At 36.4% G+C, this 23,834-nt stretch overlaps 1 protein-coding gene across 6 annotated transcripts in view; it reads left to right on the forward strand.

The window, feature by feature from the left end:
• Positions 1–23,834, forward strand: part of PGGT1B (protein geranylgeranyltransferase type I subunit beta) — a 69,141-nt gene that overhangs the window by 4,848 nt on the left and 40,459 nt on the right. For all 6 annotated transcript variants that reach the window (XR_004267536.1, XR_004267544.1, XM_032274295.1 and 3 more), the window contains exons 2-4: positions 4,468–4,586; positions 18,062–18,129; positions 23,134–23,285. Coding sequence is in view for 4 of the 6 variants with exons in the window: in XM_032274295.1 (XP_032130186.1) it covers positions 4,468–4,586; positions 18,062–18,129; positions 23,134–23,285 (339 nt within the window). In the remaining 2 variants the exon portion in view is untranslated. The remainder of the gene's footprint in view (positions 1–4,467; positions 4,587–18,061; positions 18,130–23,133; positions 23,286–23,834) is intronic.

The raw sequence follows: 23,834 nt of genomic DNA on the forward strand, positions 1-23,834 counted from the left end.
AGCAAGGGATCCAAAGTTTTGGAATCTAGTCAATTCTCATAAATTAGTTTCCAATATATTTCCAAATTGTCACTCACTACTCTAGCCTAACAGTATTTATATTATGTCAGTATGACTAAGTTGGTTTTCCACTGTCCAGACTATAGACTGTTTTTCATTCTTTGTTGTTGTTGTTGTTGTTGTTGTTGTTTTGAGACAGAGTTTTACTGTTGTTGCCCAGGTTGTAATGAAATGGTGGTATCTCCACATACTGCAACCTCTGCCTCCTGGATTCAAGTGATTCTCCTGTCTCAGCCTCCCAAGTAGCTGGGATCAGGGCATGCGCCACCACACCCAGCTAATTTTGTGTTTTTAATAGAAGCGGGTTTTCTCCATCTCTGTCAGGCTGGTCTTAAACGCCCAACCTCAGGTGATCCACCCGCCTCGGCCTCCCAAAGTACTGGGATTACAGGCGTGAGTCACCACCCCTGGCCTTGTTGTTCTTACTTAATCTTTGGGGTATGTGTGTTCTTAAGCCTGGAGTATTTGACATCTTTTGGAGACACTTAGGTTACCTCTTGTCTGTGAATTGATTCTTTGGTAAAGCAACTTGATTGGGGTTTGGGGTTGTTACTTTTTCATCCTTGCAAGACAAACTTAAACATATTGTTCAGAGTGGGTGAACAGAAAGATATTGCTTGCTTATGTCCACTTCTTAAACATACTGTTCAGAGTGGGTGAACAGAAAGATATTGCTTGCTTATGTCCACTTCTCAGGCTGGAGACTCAGATTGAGTTCTAGGGAAAAGAAGAAAGAGAATAAACAAATATTCTCTGAAAGAAGTAATAAAGTAAAAATACTCCATTGGCTTGATTTTAGGTGTATGTGTTAGCACAGTTACCCCTCTATACACTTGTGCTGAGTCTGGTTGCCCAGCAGTTTATTCCCAAGTAGAAGTCATCAAGGAACCATAAAACCCTACATTATATTATTTCTCTCAGAGGCCCACAGCCCAGAATTCCTTTGTGTTTTTTTTGTGGCTTGTTTTAATTATCTCTCTTTCAGTTTTAGGACTACTTGAGAATTCTGGTGTGATCGGAAGAGGAATGGTTTCCCAGACTATTTTAAAGGGAGGCCAGACATTTGCCCCAAAGTGACATATTGGTTCTATCTGCCCGGCACTTCTAATGGGACCTGACTTTATAAACAAAAGCCCCACTGTAACTCATAAACCTTACGGTCTCAACCTAGGTCTTCACCTATGAGTTGAAAATGCTGGACTTTCAGGAACCATTAGTAATTAAATTTGCAAGATTTTAAAATACCATCACATGGCCGATTTTTTGTATTTGGTACTTAGACATAAAGTGCATTCATATTCAGGAGCAAGTAACATAACAGATCATTTAAATGACATATACAGATAAGAGTATGACATTAGAGCAGGTTTTCTCAACCTCAAGCGCTACTGACATTTTAGGCCAGATAATTCTTGGTTGTATGGGCCTGTCCTGTGCATTGTAGGACATTTAACAGCAGCCCTGGCTTTTACTCACTCAATACTAGTAACTCCCTCCTCCACTGTGGCAACCAAGAACGTTTGATTATGATGTGTTAGGTTAGGGGCAGTGTTCCCAGTGGAGAACCACTGTTCTAGAACAGTGCTTCTCAAACCTGCCTGCACATTAAAATTACCTGGGAAGTTAAAAACAAACCCAAAGTGCCTAGCCCCCGCCTTACACACATAGATTTGATTGTGAAGTAAGACCTTGGTCTCTCTTGTTATTTTGGTGGTGTTTTGGTTGTTTGTTTTTAAGCAGGTTCTAATGTGCAGCCAGGTATGAGAAGCAACCTTGTGGAGAACACCACTTTGGGACCTAGACATCTTGAGAAGTTTTGATTGTCTAGTGTTGAAATCTCAAGTACATTAGTTGAATTTTTTGGACTTTGTTGTCTTCAGTTAGAAAATTAAAGAGATGGGCTAGATTATTTCTGAATTTCTTAATTCAGAAAAAATGCCAACTTGTTTTTAAAGCCTTTTGCATAAATTCTTACTACATAGCTTTTACTGATAGGAAGATCATTGTTTTATCCATTATCCAGCCTCAAGTCCTTCATGTTTTTCTCCACTTTTGTTGCTGTCTTGTTTTTGCTCTTTTTCTTGATAATGTTTTAATAAACCACATTAGTAGATGCTTAATTGTAACTAACTATAAAGATAATCATTCACTTTATGTATTACATTAGAACCAAAAACCCTGTTAGAGCTCTCCAGAAGGGTTAGATTTAACATTACAGGTCCTTTATTAGTTAGTTCAGTAAATATTTGAGCGCATACAAACAAAGAGGACCTTATCTCATGAGACGTAATTACCACCAAGAAGAGCAGTGATTGTCAAACTTTGTTGCTCATATGGAGAGATTTTTCACATGTCTGAAGTATCATTGTGTTTAGGAGAAGCATGTTCCTCTGGGGAAAATCGTTACAACCAAGAATCTGTGGAAAAGGTCTGTAGCGTTATAGAGTGTGTTTAGATCCTGAAGTCGTTGTTACTCCTGTTCCTCTACATCATGGCAAACACCAATGATAATGGCTTCCATTTATTGAGTGCTTAGTGTGAACAGGTAAGCACAATAGCTGTATAAGATATAGTAATGATTTACGTTATTATTGGAAGCTGATTAGAAAAGTTTAGGTATCCTGCCCAGAGTCATGTGGTCAGTCTAGTGAAATTGGCCAACTTCGAATTTGAACCCAGCTCATTTGACTACAGAGTCTGAGCTTTGAACTACCATGCAACACTGCTTCCCACGTAAAGGAGTTCTGCAGCCTTAATATAATCCTAATCTTACCTAGATAAATGACCTCTCTAAGGCAGATAGATCTCAGTGTGTTGTTAGGATTAAATTGAAATAATATGAGAAATTTCCCAGCTCAGTGTCTAATACATGGTAGTAGTCTCTCAATCATATGCTTCCCAAATATTTATTGTTCTTAAGTGCACCCAAGTCTCTTTAGTTTTAGTTTTTGCCCTTAAGCTTTGGTTGGAATTAAATTACTCTCTGATGTCTCCTCCTGTTATCTAATGGATGCTAGTCTTTTTCCACCAGCTATCAGAGAGATAATTTTGCCCTAAAAAGAAAAGAAAGGAAATCAGTATTTTCTCATTTCTCCTAAAGTTGGTACAGGTTGAACATCCCTAATCCAAAAATCTGAGAGGCTCCAAAATCTGAAACTTTTTGAGCACTGGACATGACTCCACAAGTGAAAAATTCCACATATAAGTACATAACGCAAACTTTGTTTCATGTCTAAAATTATTAAAGTATTGTATAAAATAAGCTTTATGTGTGTATAAGATGTATATGAAATTTAAATGAATTTCATATTTAGACTTGGGTCCTGTCCCAATGGGATATTATCTCATTTTATATATGCAAATATTCTAAAATTCAAAAAAATCTGAAATCTGAAACAGCTCTGGTCCCAAGCATTTTAGATAAGAGATACCCAAACTGTAGTACTAGTATAGATAATACTATACTTGAGGCACAGGAGATAAGTAAATTTATTACAGACAGTGGTTACCTCAGAGCATTAAAGCTTCATTCTTTCTTAGAGTCTTCATTGAAAAGGTTACAGAATACATCAAGTAGCTCTGCTGTAAAATTTTAGACCAGATCATTTGAAGTATTAATTTATTACTATTAGTCATATGAATTGTTAGATTATGGAAATGATCTAACACTACTCAATCAAGCTATGCTATAGACTGCTTTTCAACATGAAAGGAATTTTATATAACAAATTCTTTGTGTTCAAAGCAATCGGTAAGCTACTGATTTTTATAAGAAAGCATAGGTTTAGATTTCTGATTTATAGTATACAGTCTTAGAAGGGGAAGGTTTTGCTCTATAGTTTTTCATTCCATCAAAGAATGCTCCTTTCTGGGAAAATAAAGTGTAAGTACATTTGCGTTTTTTTAATATTTCATATTTCTCAAAACTTATAAATATTTTCCCAAGGAGTCGTGTTGTTAACACCTTTGAATTAAGATATTATTCTCACATTCCTCCAGAATTAAATGCCAGCTACAAGTATAATTGTGAAAATTGACATTTTAATATATTTTTAATCCCTGTGCTATTGGTACTGATTAGTTGTAGAGAATCCTTTTTCAAATCTACTTCTAGCCTTCAGTTTGCTGATATTCTGGCTTCAGTGGGTCATGTCTGTGGGAAAATAAAGTGGGTAGGATTTGTTTCTTAACCCCCAAATGTCCCATTTTGAAAAATTGAAACAAGGCTTGACTGGTAATATTAAGTTATAAGAATACTTTTTTTTTTTTTTTTTGGCTTTTGCAAAGTGGGAGTATTGCTTAAATTATTAGAAAAGTAGAATGATTTTATTATTTTTCTAGGTGAGAAAGACTTCAGACTTAAGTGGTTTGGTAGTTAAGATGGAATTTTACATTTTTTTCTTTTAGGTTGACAATTGCATTTTTTGCACTCTCCGGGCTGGATATGTTGGATTCCTTAGATGTGGTGAACAAAGATGATATAATAGAGTGGATTTACTCCCTGCAGGTCCTTCCCACAGAAGACAGTGAGTGAGTTTTTAGCATTTTATTTTTAGTGTGACTAGTTGTACCTGACATAACATGCTTTGGACTAGAAAACCTTAGTACTTACTCATGTACTGTTAACATATTTTATTTATCTGTGATTTCCCTATAACGTGGCATTACCATTCTGTTGAAATACAGTACTTAGCAAATCTGATCATAATCATTTAAGAAAATAATTTGGAGTTATCTGGAATTAAATAGAGATTCACCGTTGTGGCACTATATTGTGTTGTACACTTCCACATTGATGACTACTTGTTAATTATTTATAGTCAGTATTTATGTTTGATTAGTTCAGTAGCATTAGCTCTTTTTTTCATTCCCAACAATTCTTTTCAGTGAAAAACTTCTTTCCATCAAAAGTTTTCCTTCAGTTTCCTGGGTTTTTTCCCTCCAGTGTTTTATTAGCATTCTTAATGGTTTCTTAGAGCTCTTATGCATGCTTCAGCCATTTTTATACTTCTTAATACTTTAAAATTTTTGATTAAGTGAATTCTGAGTTCATAAATAATCACCTACAAATATGCAAATTTTATTAACTTTTATTCACTCTAGTAAGTATAAAATATCTAAGATATAACTTATACAGGTTATAAATTTTAACCTTAAAAACATCAAACTCCTAGGAAATCGTGCTCTGTGTGTGTGTGTGTGTGTGTGTGTGTGTGTGTGTGTGTGTGGTCATCACCTATCTGTCTTTAAAGAGTCAGCAGTTACAGATTAGCAGTGTGGTTCATTGGTTGGAGAAATCATATGTAAATCTCATCCAGTGAACCTTGGAGAAATAATAAGCTAAAAGTTTACTTAGAAAGATTTTCTGTATTTGACAGATGATCTTGGACATAGTTTGTAGCTTTCTACTTTGTTCTTGAAGTTCATAATGTTCGTCTTTATATACTTTTTAAATTCTATGCCTATTTACAAATTCTTATTTAAAATGATTAAGCATTTTGAACTAGGTTTATCGGAATTAAATATACAAACATCTAAACACTTTTTTACCAGCATCATGAGAAGTATGTATAAGAGTTTGATCAATAGTTACAGATCTAGCATGTTGACAAGTAGGCTTTATTGAATTGTCTGCGAAGAGTCCTACTCTTTTAAACCTGTAGAGAAGGGCTGTGATAAGTTACAAGATACGGTCCGCATTTTCCAGGAGCATATGGCTAAGGCCAGGTCATAGTCGGAGTCACTTGCAAAATACAAGTCATTTGTTATTTTCCCTTTTTGCCAGGATGTTTTTTAATGGTTTGAGTGAAAGTCTGGGATTTTTTAGAAAGTTAATTATTAGACAGGTGTATGGTAGTACTATTACAGATTGTGCTTGTTTTTTTTTTTTATTATTATTATTAGTATATGCCCGGATCCATAACACACTGCAGGTTTTTTTGTTTTTTTTTAAATGTATCTTACATGCTACAGATAGGAAATCATATACATTGTGGCACATAGAAAAGCTGTTTTCTAAGTTCTTGCCAAAATATATTTTGATAGTATTTTTTAATTAAAAATTTTCTGATATTCATTCTCCTGAAATAAAATAGCTATTGTTTTTATAGAAAAGGATGGACCATAACATTTAATGGGAGAAACCAAACTGTAGGTTATAGTTTCCAGACTATTGGTCACTTACCATGCTTCCTACTTTCTGTCTTTTCTTCGATTTCCCCCCACTTTTAAGGACTATTTGGAGTCTCTGTGATTGAACAGTTTTTTTGGTTTCTTCTTTTGTAAGTGTTTACTTCTTCCTATCATTTTATTAATGAAATGAGTTTTTAAACGCTTTTGTATCTATATTGTTTTAAAAAGCTACATACTTCTCATTATTTAATCTTGTGTTGTGAGAGGCGCTATTATCTGAAGTTTCATATAATCCATAATAATTTTGTTACATAATTACCAGAATGGCTAAAAATGAAAAAGATGGAAAATAACAATGTCCACAAAAATGCAGCAAACTGGAACTCTCATTCACTGCTAAAGGAATTTTACAGCTGCTTTGGAAAACTAGTTAGTTATATTTACTAAGGCTGAATGTATGTATGTCCTATGACCCAACAACTATAGTATATACCTAGCACAAATGAAAACATGTTCCCCAAAAGATATGTTCTAGAATGTTTATAACAGTGTTTTTATAAGAGCCTAGAACTAGTAATTATACAGTCTACCGACCCATCTTCAATATAATGGATAAAGGATATATTAGCATATTCACAACATAGAAAATGATACAGTAATGAGAATGAACACTCTACAGCTACATGCAGTTGTTTGAATGAGTGTCACAAACATGTTTTTGAGAGAAAGAAATACATTGTATATCATCCAGTTTTTACAAAATACAAAAATAGGTAAAGCCAGTCTGGGCTTTTGCGGACTACTAGAAGGAAGTGGGAAAGGCTTCTGTAGTGCTAGCCATGTGCTTTTTCTTGAGCTGGGTGCTGTTTATACAGGTGAGTTTATTTTGCAAAAGTTCATGGAGTTGTTTACGATAGGAGTACTTTTCCTATGTTTATTATACTTCAGGGAAAGTTTAAAATTTTTTTGGAGTTAGAATTGAAGCTCAGCATCCCTTTTGAGACCCATCAGAATTATCTTTCCCATTATACTGTCAACTCCATGGACTTCATTGGTTTGAAGCTCATGGCTATTTTTTTCTTCAGTCATTGCTGCTTAAAAGTTACTTAAAATATTTTTGCTTCCATCTGAATTGTAAACTTCCGGAAGGCAGACAGAGTGAATGTGTCTTCTATTTCTTTTCCCTTTCAGTGCTTAAAACATTGTTGTGTATCAGTAGTTGTTAGACTGTTAAACTACCTGCCCCTTATCCAACTTTTCTCTTCCTCTTTTATATATTTTCATATTTAGCCTAGGGCCTCACCTAGTTCCTCAAATATTTTCTAATTCATGAAGCATTTGCAAATTGATAGAATATGCTTTCTGTAACTCATAGGTCTGTACTTGTCTTACTTCAAGATACCACATAAAATCTAGGGAATTATAAAATCTAGAAATGTTAAACAAAACCTGAAGAATATAAAGAAAAAAATTGATAGATTTGACTAAATAAATATTTAAATAGTTTAGTAAAAGATAACAAAGTGATGTATTTGCAATAAATTATGGCTTGTATAATAAAATATTAACATCGACTATAAAGAATTGTTAAAGATTCAGAAGAAAAAGGTACATTGTCCTTTAGAAAATGACGAAATTATGAGTAAGTAGTTAAGAAGTACAGATAGTCAATAAATACATAAAAAGATGATTAACCTTATAGAAATCAGGGAAATTCAATCAAAACAATGTTACATTATTATTTTTTTTAATCTAACATGTCAGTTTTGCTAAAAGCTGCCGAGAATATGGGGGAAAGAGTACTTTAATATTCTGTTGATGGAGGTGAAAATTATTACAACCTTTTGAAGGGCAGTTTAGCAGTATAATTTATTTATTTATTTATTTTTGCCCTATCTGCCATATTCTCATGTATGCTGTAATGGGCTGAATAGTGGCCCCATAAAGCTCAGAACCTCAGAATTTGACCTGATTTGGAATAGTCTTTGCAGAGGTAATTAGGTTAAGGATCCTGAGATGAGATCATACTGGATTTAGGGTAAGCCCGAAATTCAGTGACCGGTGCATGATGAGTGAAAGGAGAGAGAGATTTGAGACAGAGAGGGGAAAGCCTGGATGAAGAAAGAGTCAGGAATTAGAGAGATTCATCAAGCTAAGGAATGCCAAGGATCCCACAGCTATCAGAAACTAGGAGGGAAGCACAAATCAAATCAGATCCTCCCTCAGGCTATCCAGAAAAGCTGCACTGCCAACACCTTGACTTTGGTCTCTGGACTCCAGAACTGTGAAAGAGTAAATTTCTGTTGTTTTGAAGTATCAAGTTTGTAGTAATTTGATAGGACCTCTGGAAACCAGTACATGTGCACAAAAATATATATAAGCTTGTTTTGGCAGTGTTTGTTACAGTAACAAATGAGAAGCAAAATAAATGTTCATCAAAAGTGAAAGTTACATAAACTATGGCCTAGTGAAGAATATTATGCAGCAAATGAGGTATATATGTATACAGACATTAAGCTGTCTATCATGTATGATTAAGTGATAAATTTAAAACATATACAGAGGTGGTTTAACAATCTATCAGAAAAACTCAGAAAGGATACATAGAAAATCTTTGTGGAGGGGGAAGTAGATGGGAACAGAGGTGGGGATGGCAGGATAAGATACTTTACTGTTTTTCTATATATCTGAATTGTTTGATTACAGTAAATATATTTCTGTATTTGAAGTTTTAAATTAGAAAAATACTTAGCTTAACCTCTCTTCAAAACATGCAAAATAAAAACTAAAAGTTACATAGTTATACATAAATAGTGATTTGTGGGTAACCCCCCATATAGTCACCGAGGAAGGAGAGCTAAGCAGAATTCTGGCACAATTAAGATCTGAAGAATATCTCAGTTTATAGTATTACTACTCATTTCCTTTTATATAATCGTTTATATAATCATATATTAGTTTATAGAATTAGGGCTTGAAGATTATCTCAGTTTATAGTGTTACTACTCAGTTATTTCCCTTTATATAATCCTCTCTATATAATCATGTATTGGTTCACAGCATGAGTGCCTAAAGAATATCTCATCACTCAGTTATTTCCATATATATATATATATATGTATATGTCTTAGTTCATAATCGGAGAATGCCTAGAGTAGACACGGTGCAGAGCATGAATTGAGGAATAAGCAGCTCATAATTGGAGGAATGCCTAGAGCAGACACAGTGCAGAGCGTGATTTAAGGGAAGAACAGTTATACCAGGACAAGAATCCATGGCCCAGGCAGCAGCATTCAGTATCGTAAAGATACCGGCTGTATGGCAGGGTTGAGGCAAGAGCCACTCCTCCTGATAAAGGAGTTGTAGGACCTTGCTCCAGTTCTTGTGGAAGGCTGCCCTCAGACCGGCAATCCCTGGAGTATCCGAGGGCTCAAAACTCCTCTGGATAGTCGCACCTTGGTGACTGTGAACTTTATCAGCTCTTGTTACTGTGCTGCTCTAAAAGCATCTTCCTGTAGAACTCATTGGAAGCTGCCAGCAGGTGGCGGTAACTCTAACAGCTCTGTCACTGCTGTGTGACTTAAAGCATCCTCCTATAAACCTTCTTAGAAGTAGCTTGCCCATAGATAGAGGTATTGCACACTGCACCCTCCTCACTGTGCAGGGCCCATCTCCATGCTTCAGTGACCTAGTGGGGGTGTATCCCTTACTGTACACAGCCCGCTTCCTTGCCTTGATGACCTAATGGGAATGGACCCCTTGCTGCGCACTGTCCACCTCCTAACCTAGGTGATCTAATGGGGGCGGACCCCTTGTTTTATTGCTCACGACCCTATCACTATCCTTAAAGATGACTTCACTCACTGCCCTGCCTCCTAACCTATACACAATAAATACTGCGGCTTTTAGACATTCGGGGCCTCGCCTTACTCCGATTATAGGTGGCTTGGCCCCGCTGAGCCCAGCTGCATTTTCCTTTTACTTCTGTGTCCTGTCTCTCTATTTCTCAGAGCCTGCACCTCAGCACAGCATAAGGGACAACCCACGACCCTGTGGAGCCCTCAGCCCTACAGTGATTTTTGTTAATGGAAGAAATAATGCAATACATCATTAACTATTTTATAATTTTTAAAGCACTGCCAAATACATAATCAAATAGATTTGTTCTTCACCTGCCCTAAGAGGAACTGAGGGGCAAAGTGATTCAGAGACCTGCCTGAAACCTCACACAGATGATAGGAGATAGAATTGGATTGACATCTGGCACTTCTGACTCCTAAGTTTCAGTGTTGGTTTACTGTTTTAGTATGTGGGTCCCTAGTGGAGACTATCATGTTTGGCATATAAGGACATTGTGAATATTTAATCAAATTAATCCTGGCCTCCACTTAACTCCATGATTATAAAGACCCGAGTGGTTTCCTAGTAATAAGTGTATGGTGAGACCACTGGAGGATCAGGTCCTTCTCATTAACTTCAGAAGGGAAGAATTAAGGAAATACAAGGGGTCAGGTTGGGAATTGTGTGTGTCCTTCTTCGAGGGCACAACCAGAGAATTTTAGAGTTAAAGCGAGGAATTTTACAGTCCATCATTTTACAAATGAGGATATTAAGATTCAGAAAGATCTATAATTTGTCCACAGTAATACAGCTAGTTAATGCTAGAGACAAGATTAGAATGCAGTTTTCCAGTCCTTTGGATATTTTACTTATATGTGCTGATTCGGTGCAATAGGTACTCTGTTTACCATGCACGTTTTTCTGTGAGGTACAGATTTTTCTCATGCGAACTTGGAGGCTGTCTTACAGCTTTAAAGGAAAATTGAGTATCTGTTTCTTAATAGATCCCATAAAGTATTAGGATTAAGTGTTTGGAAACGTAGATAAGGTTTAATATTAAAGGGTAAGATGTTTAATGCTTTCATTTTTTTTTTAGTGATTCTTCAGATTGCTCACTTTTTAAAAAAATAACGAGGGAAGTAAGTATGGTTTCATGTGGCTAAGTCAAGCATGTTGCGTGTTTTAAAAATTATAGGTCATCTGTTTTGGAAATTTTGTAGATTAAGAAATTTTGGCAAAAATATTTTCACAGTGTTCATTTATATATCCAGCTTTCCTAGGTCATTTGTCTGGTAGACCATTCCACAGACCTTTTCACAGTTCAGCTGCAGTTCTGAATTCTCAATTTGTGATCTTGTTGAGGGAAATATTATTCTTTAATCTCTGTGAAAGAATATCTCCTGTCTGTCTTTTCTTTAATTGGTGTAGGTCCAATTCTAAAATCTGTGAAATTTGGAAAATATATTTTAAAATATTTTTAGCTATAAAATTTTTCATTTACCTTGTCTGGTACTTTCTTGACATCCTTAAACAAGTTGTGTAAGGTGTGTCTTCTTATTAGGAAACTGTGTTTCTTGAGATTTGTAAAGAATTCTCTATGCATAAAAAATAAAAATGTTCGTTTTAAAATCAGAAAGTAGCCACATTCTTCACTTGAACTCTGCTTGCTTAGTGGAAAAACTTTTAAAATGAGGATTAGAAAGTTAACATGAGCAAATCAGTTTTGAAATATATTTAAGCAGCATAATCATCATTAATAGTATGGTGATATTTTGGCCCAAGAGTTGTCCTTTATTATACCTAAATATAATTTTGAATGTAATTTTATATTTCACAATACAGTATATTACTTTTTACGAAAAGGAACTCCCCTGATTAAAATAAACCTCTTTAAACTCTCAAACTTTTAGATTCCATAGTTGATAATCGTTTTTAAAGAATATATAAATGTTCTTTTAATGCTTGACATATAGTTGGTTTTATGAGCTTAATAGTAAAACGCTAAGTTTTAAAGTGAGATATGACTCATTCGTCAGGCAAGAATTAGCTTAGTAATTTTCTTTCATGTGTAGACATGCAAATAAATGAATTATTTTTCTTTATAGTTGGTAACTATAAACATACTATCTAATGACACACCCCCTGCATACTTACACATAAACTCTCACACACATTACATCCATGTACATATTCCCATTTTTGCTACCTCTCTCATCTACCCAGTTTTCATTTTTCTTAAGTAACCTCAATTTTTATGATATATTGCTATCTAAAGTACTTCTATTTAACAACATAAACTAGTTTGACTCTGTGGTTCTACAAAAGTGGAAAATACATTTACCAAATCAATAGTTCTTGATTCTGACTATGTGTCAAACAAGGATTGTTTTTCTTTTTAAATACAATTTTCTGGGCCTTATCCTCATGCTTTATATGCAGGCATGGGAGAGGGGATGCAAGAGGCGTCTATGCTTTCTCAAAATAGGCAGTTGGGCCGGACGCGGTGTCTCAAGCCTGTAATCCCAGCACTTTGGGAGGCCGAGGCGGGTGGATCACGAGGTCAAGAGATCGAGACCATCCTGGTCAACACGGTGAAACCCCGTCTCTACTAAAAATACAAAACATTAGCTGGGCATGGTGGCGCGCGCCTGTAATCCCAGCTACTCAGGAAGCTGAGGCAGGAGAATTGCCTGAACCCAGGAGGTGGAGGTTGCGGTGAGCTGAGATCGCGCCATTGCACTCCAGCCTGGGTAACCAGCGAAACTCCGTCCCCAAAAAAAAAAAAAAAAAAAAAAAATAGGCAGTTGATTCTGATGAGCAGCCACACCACACAAAAAAATTTCAGTTTGTTTTGGAACTGTTAAATAGGAACACTAGATGGTGCTGTTTGATAACCTGGAAATAAATTTGTATTGTACCCAGAGTATGCATTCAGGGATCAATTTAAAATGAATTGCATGTGTATACTTCCTTAATTATCATGAAAAGGTAAGCTTACTAGAATTATAAAGGAAAGCACAAGAGCAGACAAATCTTGACAGAAACCAGAAAAGAGTGCCTAATAAATTTTTTTTTTTTGAGGCAATCTCGCCCTGTCGCCAGGTACCAGGCTGGAATGCAGTGGCATGATCTCGGCTCACTGCTACCTCAGCCTTCCGAGTTCAAGCAGTTCTCCTGCCTCAGCCTTCCGAGTAGCTGGGACTACAGGCGCACGCCACCACTCCCAGCTAAGTTTTGTATTTTAATAGAGATAGAGTTTCACTATGTTGGCCAGGATGGTCTGGCTCTCTTGACCTCGTGGTCTGCCTGCCTCGGCCTCCCAAAGTGCTGAGATCACTGTGCCTGCCATAAATTATTTAAGTGGTGAGAATTTTTAAGTGATGAAAGTGTTACCTCTTAATGAGCATCATTTTTTAAAACTTTAGGATTTAAGGGTGTGACTAATAATTTAGTGGATGAGTAACTTTCTTCATTTCTTAGATACTTTATCTTAGCTTTCCATATGAAATAGTAAAACCTCTTACTATAGAATAAAGTATAAACTTTAGAATAAAGAATAAACTTCTTTATCCAGCTTCATATACCACAGGTGATTAAGAAGAGGTCAAGAAATATTACATTATCTTTTCCATGTACTGTGACTATGGTGCTTAAGATCCGAACACTTTTTTCATGACAGCATATAGTCTTTCTGAAAAAAAGAAAAAGGAAAAGCATTTTTACTTTAAAGAAACTTTCCTTGATAAATTGCAACAAAAGCTGTTAATTTCTTTCTGTTTCACTTTTGATAAAATATAATTAACTGATTTTGAATGGTTACTGTTTATTAAGCCTTGTTCCAGTTTGCTAAGCACAATCTAAACATGTCCTTTAACCTTTACAAGAAGGCTGAACTATATTACTTGCAATACGTTATTGTTTCTAGTTCGAAAATGGAGGGAATTGGCTCAGAGAGGATGTTACTTGCATGTAGAACTCATTGATAGGAAGAATAGGATCCTGAGTTTGATTCCAAGTGTCCATGCCATAATCTCCTAACCTGATATGGTACGTTTGAGTACCAATATTTCTGCCACTTTTCAGAAAAGTTATTTATTTAATCAAGCTAAAAACAAAAGTGAGCAAACAGAAATGTCATTTATTGATTTACCTCTAAGAAAATGAGTAAATTCGTTTATTTCACTCAGAAGCAGATATTTTATTGAACTGCTACTATATGTCTGCCTCTATGTAAAATACCTGACAGAATTGTTTAAGTTGGTGGGGGACTCGAGAAAGGTATCCACTTAAAATTATAAATTCAGACCTGACAGATGGTATCAGAACTGTCTTCCATCAAAAGTAGAAATGGGATCACATTTTTATGGAGGACTGTCAACAAATTAGTAACTTGAAAGGATGCACTTTAAAAAAGACAATCTCAAGAACAAAAAGAGAAAAAAGATTTAAAAATTTTTAAATTATATAGGAAAAGATGCCTTTTGACACTGCCCCTCATCCAACTAGAGAGGGATTAAAACAAGTGATGATAAAAGAATAGGCTGGGTGTGGTGGCTCACGCCTGTAATCCCAGCACTTTGCGTGGTCAAGACAGGCAGAACACTTGAGGTCAGGAGTACAAGGCCAGCCTGGCCAACATGATGAAACCCCGTCTCTATTAAAAATACAAAAAATTAGCCAGGCATGGTAACACCTGTCTGTAGTCCCAGCTATTTGGGAAGCAGAAGCAGGAGAATTGCTTGAACCCAGGAGGTGAGGTTGCAGTGAGCCGAGATCATGCCACAGCACTCCAGCCTGGGTGACAGAGCAAGACTCTGTCTCAAAAAAAATAAAGGAATTCATAATTTGGTAAGAGAAAGATAACTTTTTTTTTTTAAGTGTACAATTTGGAATCTGGTGGATGTGTTAGGTAGAATTCTAAAGATGCAGCCCAGTGCAGTGACTTACACTTGTAATCCCAGTCCTTTGGGAGGCCGAGGCAGGTGGATGACGAGGTCAGGAGTTTGAGACCAGCCTGGCCAACATAATGAAACCCCATCTCTACTAAACATAAAAAATTGTGGTGGCTCACGCTTGTAATCCCAGCACTTTGGGAGGCCGAAGCGAGCGAATCACCTGAGGTTGGGAGTTCGAGACCAGCCTGACCAACATGGAGAAACCCTGTCTCTACTAAAAAATAAAAAAGAAAAATTAGCTGGACGTGGGGGGTGCATGCCAATAATCCCAGCTACTTGGGAGGCTGAAGCAGGAGAATCGCTTGAACCTGGGAGGCAGAGGTTGCAGTAAGCCGAGACTGCACCATTGCACTCCAACCTGGTCAACAAGAGCAAAACTCAGTCTCAAAAAAAAAAAGAAATTAGCTGGGCATGGTGGCACATGCCTGTAATCCCAGCTACTCGGGAGGCTGAGGCAGAAGAATTGCTAGAACCCGGGAAGTGGAGGTAACAGTGAGCCAAGATCGTGCCATTGCACTGCAGCCTGGGCAACAAGAGCAAAACTCAGTCTCAAAAAAAAAAAAAAAGAAAAGAAATTTAGCTGGTTGTGGTGACAGTTACCTGTAATCAATCCCAGCTACTCAGGAGACTGAGGCTGGAGAATTGCTTGAACTTGGGAGGTGGAGGTTGCAGTGAGCTGAGATCATATACTGCTGTGAAGGGACTTTGTAGATGGGAGTTAAAAGTTATGCTTATCAACTGACCTTAAAATTCGGAGATTATCCATAGGTGATGTGTGTACAGGTCGGCTCAGTATAATCACATGAGCAGCAGCAGCACGCAGAAACGTTTGTCATAGAATTGCGGAGAAAGGGAGCAGAAGAGAGAGGGGACAGTCAGAGAGGGTCTAACGGAAAGGATTTGCGTGCCATTGCTGCTCTAAGATGTGGGGCCCTCTGAGAAATGGCAAGAGAGGATCTAGGAGCAAAAGGGATACCTAGCTGACAGCCAGCAAAGAAATGGAGACCTCAGTCACACAACTGCAAGGAAGTTGATTCTGCCAGCATCCTGAATGAGCTTGGAAGCAGATTGTTCCCCCAGAGCCTCCAAATAAGGAAGATAGCCCTGCTTGCACCTTGATTTTAGCCTGTTGATGCCTGTGTTAGACTTCTGACCTTACAGAATAGTAAGGCAGTAGGTGTTTTAAGTTGCTAAGTTTGTGGTAGTCTGTTATAGCAACAGTGACTAATACAGAGAACAAATTTCACCCTTATTCATATCTCACACCATTAATATTATTTTGTTAATTCCCCTCCAGTCGTTGTTGATATGTGCCATTTGCTTAATTGTAAACCTAATAGTGCACATTTATTTTTGGATCCTACTGCTTTGCTTAACTTGATCAAATATATTTCTCTGTGTCACTACATAGTTTTACTGATTATTACTTTTAATAGGACTGTAGTGTTCCTTTGAGTAGATGTAGCATGATGTGCTTAACCTGTTGGACTTTCTAGATTTTCATTATTATTAAACTGCAGTGTACCTTTCCATGCATATGACCTTTCTTATACTTGAAATCATTGGAGTAAATTCTCAGATATATCATGACTGGGTCAAAAGATTATGAACATTTTTATAACTTCTGTTATATATTGGCAAGTTTTAAGTGACTTATCAATTTGAAAGTCCTTAGTAAGGATAAGAGAACCATGTTCACTGAAATCATAATTAACCATTAGTATCTTTTCTTTTGATACACAGTTTTACTCTGTCCCTCAGGCTGGAGTACAGTGGCGTGATCTTGGCTCACTGCAACCTCCACTTCCCGAGTGCAAGCAATTCTCATGCCTCCGCCTCCCAAATAGCTGGGATTACAGGCGTGTGCCACCATGCCCAGCTAATTTTTGTATTATTAGTAGAGATGGGGTTTCACCGTGTTGACCAGGCTGGTCTTGAACATCCTGACCTCAGGTGATATGCCCTCCTCAGCTTCCCTCCCAAAGTGCTGGGATTACAGCTGTGAGCCACCATGCCTGGCAGCTAGTATCTTTTTAAAATACATTTTTTGCCAATTGGTGGAGAGTTTAAATTCAGTAGTTCCTAATTTGTTCAAAGAATTAATGTGTAAGCTACTATTAAGTATTTTGGCGGGGGAGGGAGGATAAGACGCTAAAAAACTGCAGTACCTGATGAAGAAGTAGGAGAGTGCAAAACAGTTATAATGAAGTTAGTCACATACAAGTCATAATCTCTTAAGAAGATAACTTCATGTCAGACAATTTTTATACCAACTCAATTTTTTTTATCAGCAGTGTATTCACAGTCTACTGATACGACATTCTTATTTTTTGCATCTATCATGCTGATTTTCTAATAGCTGTTTAAACCATAATTATTGTACAGTTGATTGTTCTCTTAAGTTTCCAACTTATATTCCATTAATACCATGCAAAGTGAACATTTTTAGTTAGAAAAAAATGTATGGATAAACGTATTTTGATTGAGTAGAGAGACTAAGTGCTAACTTACAGTATTGTACATACTTCAGAGCCAAGTGGGCTATTGGACTCAGAATGAAGTCTAGCTAATACTGAAATATAAAGTACATATTTTCTCTGCAGCTTTATGCGTTTAGCTTGCTCACATGTAAGGAAGCAATGAGTTAAAGTAAAATGACAATAAATGGGAAGTTAGGATTCTAGAGCCTATTGTGTTATTAACTATTACCTCGAACATGTCACTTACCTCTGGGCGTCTGTTTTCTGTTCTATAGAAAGGGGGATTGAATATGTTGATCACATAAAAATTGATCAATTGATCTTATAGGAGCAGTATGAAAGCACTTTATAGGCAGTGAGGTGGGCTATTGAAAAAAGGTACATTATAGAAATCATTACATTGTCTGTGACTGGTATGGAAATTAAATGAGGAAATTTCTATAAGCACCCAGAATTGACCTGGCACATGGTAAGCATTCAGCATTAGCTAGTATGAAAATAGAGACTAAAATTCTGTTTTTGAAAATTAAACTGCTTTAGAATCTGTACAAAAATAAACTGTACTTTAAGTAAGCACGTGCTTTTATTTTCTAGGATCAAATCTAAATCGCTGTGGTTTCCGAGGCTCTTCATACCTGGGTATTCCATTCAATCCATCAAAGGTTGGTTCTGTTTGGGTCAGAAGGAAGCAGAAGTGATGTAGGGATGTTTTAGTGAGAGAGAAAACTAAGAAATTACACAGAAAAAAACTGGCTTCCCAGTTTCAATGTGGCGAAATGCTGTCTAATAATATGTATTATAAACTGAAGCCCTTTAAAGGAAACCTATACCTACTTTACTTCCTCAAAGAAGTGCATTTTCTTCCAGGAAGAATACATGCAGCACATAAACCCAAAAATTTCTATTAATTCTTACAAAAAAATTGTCTTAATATCATGTATCTGTGTGTAAAAGTTATGGGTGATTCCTTGAAGAAAGGAAATAGAGCACTGAAGTGTTCTGATGATTGCTCTCTAAGAAGCCGGTAAACTTCATTGTGTTATAGAAAGTCTCCACATTTAGTTCACATTTCTTAGGAGTAAAAGAAAAAGCCCTTCTAAAGGCGGTGATTGAAGACCTAAATAGTGATCATTTAATGACTTTTACGGGAATTGGCAGAACTTTTTCATGGTTATATCCAAAGACTTTGATACCCACGCATGCCAATATAAAAACAGTGAGTCCTAGCAGAGGGTGGAGCTTTATTTCTTCTTCAAAGAAGCAGACCTAGAAGAAAATTTTTAGGTGTTTCATGTGTGTACAAAATACCAATATTTTTCTACAGTAGAAAATGGAGAAAAGCATCATTTTTTCTAAAGAGGCCTCATAACATAGAAACTTTTTTTTTGAGGCCTCTTTATATGGTTATAAGCCAGTATCTTGTTGGGCTGTGTATATCAAGGTTTGTATCCACTTGCAAGGTAAATGAAGAGCTGCCAGTTATTTCTATAACATGCTTCAAATTTTTGGAATAAATAGTAATTTTGGAGAAGTTGACATGGTTTGATAGAGGTACTACTTTGGCTTTCTTCCTCTCCCTTAAGCTGTCAATCAGCTTGCCTGTGTCAAGGTCATACGAATTTACCAGCAGGACTCCAATTATGGGTTCCCACTGCACTTAGCAGGGAATGAGAAAACAAAGGATTCATAAAATTTGTTCCTTTTCATGCCTATCAGATTTTCCAACTTAGGTTAATCCTGAATAAAGATAGTCACAATGAACAGAATATCTGAGTGTCATGCCATTGGTAATGATGGCCGTTATATAGTACTATACCATAGATAGATATATACCTATATTTGTTGGTGTGCCTTAATAACATTACTTTTACAATATGATCCCCTGACTGACTCCTGCACCAAGACATTTTCAAAATAACAGGAGTAAAATTGAAGAAGAAACCATTATTGTCCTTGGTTCACAGAGTCTCCTGAAACTCCTTTTTGGACCTTCAGTCACTTGGGACCCTGTCATCTTCTGGGCAAGCTAGGTCCCACTTTGTGCTGTATTACCTTCATCTGAATTCTGGGTGGTAAAAGGAATTAGATATTTTAAGTGGTATCACATAGAGCTGTCACTGAGAGTGGTGGCTGGGAGTCCAGGAGACAGATTAGGCCAAGAGAATGTGAGGAGGCACTTTGGATTGTCCAGTACAGTATATGAATAAAATACTGTCACTGATTTTTCTTGTGAAACCACCAAACTACCTATGGACCATTCGTTGACTTACCTGATAAATGCTTGGAATGTTCATTGCCTCCAGAGCTCTTTTTGAGAAACACTGATGGATCTTTCCACTATTCTCACTATTTTCTTTCATTAATCCAATATTCTCTATCACATTTTGTATTGTCCTTAATGTGTACTCCGGAATTTTCCATCTATAATTTGCTTTACATTTCCTTCTACCTGTAATGCCGCCTCTTCATCTATACCTGCACAAGCTCCTCTTCTGCAGAAAAGAATTCCGTTTTAAACCCATGTATCATTATCCCTCCCTTATGACTGCTTATTACATTCTGTTGTAATTATTTGAATAGACTTATCTTCTGCCCTTAAGGTTAAGGTCCACATTTAATTTATGTTTGCATTCCCTACAGTTCTTTTAACATAGCAGGTGTTTAAGTACCAAAAAGTGAAATACACAATAGAAATTCTAAGAAGTCTATTGTAAATATTGAATAGAATAGCCAGGAGAATGAGAGCTTAAGTTCTAAGGAGGAACTTAGGATGAAAGATGTAAAGATAAAACTTTGCTTGGACTATTTGTGAGACCATATAACTGTGTATCTGGCCAAGATCCATGACTCACACCTGTAATCCCAGCACTTTGGGAGGCTGAGGAGGACGGATCACTTGATCTCAGGAGTTTGAGACCAGCCTGGGCAACATGGTGAAACCCAGTCTCTACATAAAATACAAAAATTAGCTGGGCGTGGTGGCACGTGCCTGTAGTCTCAGCTACTTGGGAGGCTGAGGCAGGACAGGAGGATTGCTTGAGCCTTGGAGGCAGAGGTTGCAGTGAGCTCAGATTGTGCCACTGCCCTGCAGCCTGGGTGACAGAGCAAGACCCTATTTCAAAAAGGAAAAATGTGTATCTAAAGGTGGGTAGGTGGGGTGGGTTCAGATTATTATAAAAAGGGTAGTTAACACCATGCAAACTCATTCTGTGAGGAACCATAGGAGGTCAGTATGTAGGAAAATCTTATGATTAAGTCATGGGTGGGTTTTAGACCCTTGAATCTTGACTTTAAAGAACTAGTGGCCCCTTTGATATTTACCTTGTACTTAATCGTCATTAAGATAGCTAACAACTTTTTAGACAGTAACTTTTTTAATCTTCACCATAACCCAGTGAGGTATAGGTACTAATAACTTCATGTTCTAAAATTAGGAATATTAACGCAGTAAGAAATAGAACCAGAATTTTATGCCTTTCAATTATTGTAAAAGTTTACATTTATTAAAGAAGGCAGAGGAGTTTATTTTAACCAAAATCGTGGTACAGATTTTATCTTTCTACTTTTATAAGCAGTTATTCCAGCATTTGAAGCCATTACTGGTGAACACACACTAAAATAGAAGGGATTCCTATGAGAAGATGAGTTAACAATATACTCTTATTCTGTTAAAAGTAAAACTTTTTTAAACGTAGAAATAGTACAATGAAATTTTATATTTTTCAAGTGAAAACATCTTTTGACATAACCAATAAATAGGATTAGTTGATTATTTGAAATTGATCATAAAACTCAGTGCTTTTTTATGTTTTGGAATGTAAAGCTATTTAGCATAATAAACCATTTTTAATTCCAGTTTTATCTATGCCATTGCCAACTCCCAGGTTCTTTATAGGGTATCCTACAAGGAGTCACATATTTTATTAAGTTTAAGAAATCTTTGATAACTGTAATTCTCTTTTTTAAAATTTTACTTTAAGTTCTCAGATACATGTGCTAGACATGCAGGTTTGTTACATAGGTATGCATGTGTCATGGTGTTTTTGCTGCTCCTGTCAACTCATTATCTAGATTTTAAGCCTTGCATACTTTAGTTATTTGTCCTAATGCTCTCCGTCCCCTTTCCCTCCACCCAGTGACAGGCCCTGATGTGTGATGTTCCCCTCCCTGTGTCCATGTGTTCTCATTGTTCAACTCCCACTTATAAGTGAGAACATGCGGTGTTTGGTTTTTCTGTTCCTGTGTTAGTTTGCTAAGGAAGAGGGTTTCCAGCTTCATGCATGTCCCTGCAAAGAACATGAACTCATTCTTTCTTATGGCTGCACAGTATTCCATGGTGTATATGTGCCACAGTCAAATCATTTGAACTAATCTGACACATATTGTGGTAATATGAGTTTCCAAATGTGACTTCTTTGTTTGCCTGGATAATTGCTAGTCTAATAATCTTTCCTTGGAAGCATAGGATTCATCACTTTTTACAGGCAAAAATCATTTGGGCTCTAAATTTTAAAAGTTACACTATTTTATTTCTAAATAAAATACAAACAAAAAGAAATACAAAGAAAGCTCCAAATACTAAATCAGTTTTCCAGTTTTAATTGTTTTAGTATTTGGAGCTCTTTGCTTTTTTGTTTTTTTCGTTTTGTTTTGTTTTTTGCTATTCCAAGAGCCAATGTTTTACTAATGACTCAAACTTTATATTAGAGCAGAATGACAAGATTTTCAACTGTATCCTTTTAAAATTTCTTATATGGCAATCACTACTGTGTTATTAAATTTAGATTTGTACTATATAAAATAAGTTTTGTTGGCCAGGCACAGTGGCTCACGCCCATAATCCCAGCACTTTGGGAGGCCGAGGTGGGCAGATCATGAGGTCAAGAGATCGAGGCTATCCCAGTCAACATGGTGAAATCCCATCTCTACAAAAACACAAAAATATTAGCCAGGCGTGGTGGCGCGCATCTGTAGTCCTAGCTACTTGGGAGGCTGAGGCAGGGGAATCGCTTAACCCTGGGAGGCGGAGGTTGCAGTGAGCTGAGATAGTACCACTGCAACTCCAGCCTGATGACAAAGCGAGACTATTTCTCAAAAAAAAAAAAAAAGAAAGTTTTGTTTTAGAAATCTTTTTGTCTGGAAGGCTGTATGCTTTTTTGACTTTATAGACTTATATTATAAGTAATAGTGTTGATTTTGGGTTTAAATAATTTAGTCAGGTATGGTGGTTTGTGTCTGTTGTAATCCCAGCTACTCAGGAAGCTGAGGCAGGAAAATCATTTGAGCCCATGAGTTGGAGGCTGCAGTGAGCTATGATTGCACCACTGCACTCCAGCCTGGGTTATAGATAAGACCCTGTTACCCACTCCCCAAAAAAATCCAAAACAACAAATAATAAATAATTTGGCTTACCTGAATATCATAGCTGCTTCCATAATGCCTGAGGTATCAAAGAATTTAAAAATTAGGTAGCTTGAAATGTGTGTAATCATATTCATGTTGAGACATATATAAAATGGAGGGTTTTTTTTTTTCCTTAATAAGATGTCTATAATAAGTGTAAGCCACATTTAATTTTACTATTTTCTAAAAACATGTCAGATTTCTTAATGAAATAAGTTTTCATTTCGCTTCATTAATTAGTACTATATTAATTTTGTATTTAGACTCCTGGGACAGCTCATCCTTATGATAGTGGCCACATTGCAATGACCTACACTGGCCTTTCATGCTTAGTTATTCTTGGAGACGACTTAAGCCGAGTAAATAAAGAAGCTTGCTTAGCAGGCTTGAGAGCCCTTCAACTGGAAGATGGGAGGTATGAGTGTTTCTTTGTTACTCTTTTTGTGATAAACAAAAATATTTTGGAACTAAAAAATGAATACAACACTATACTAGATCTTTAGAGGATCATACTCTTAGAACCACCTAAAGTTTATAAGTTACATAATTAAGTGCATAATCAAAAAAGTGACCCAAGATTTCTTCTGTGAGTGAAAATAAAGGTAATTACAATAGCCAGACTCCTTTCTCTTCCTTTTTAACAACAATGGGTACATAGATAAATGGTTGAATAATTTCAGGATTAGAATCTAGTTTACATTCTAGATGAAAAATGGTTGTTTTGAAGTATGTATACATTTAGTCTGAACTTACAGTTCCTTGTGATATGTTGATTGGGGAAAAAGGGGTGAACATTCAGTATTATATTCCAGGATAGGTAGTTTCTATGACAATTTTAAAAGATAGAAAAGGGAGTTCATATGTTCATTAATAATTGGTGATTCACATGGTGTGTCTAAAGATGAATCTTCCTGGAGTTTTAAGGTAGAAAAAATTAAGTCTGAGGAGGGATAAAGCAGTAGTG

The sequence above is a fragment of the Sapajus apella genome, unplaced genomic scaffold (genome assembly GCF_009761245.1).
Source record: "Sapajus apella isolate SASKATOON/1434 unplaced genomic scaffold, GSC_monkey_1.0 scaffold1, whole genome shotgun sequence".
Taxonomy (NCBI): Eukaryota; Metazoa; Chordata; class Mammalia; order Primates; family Cebidae; genus Sapajus; species Sapajus apella.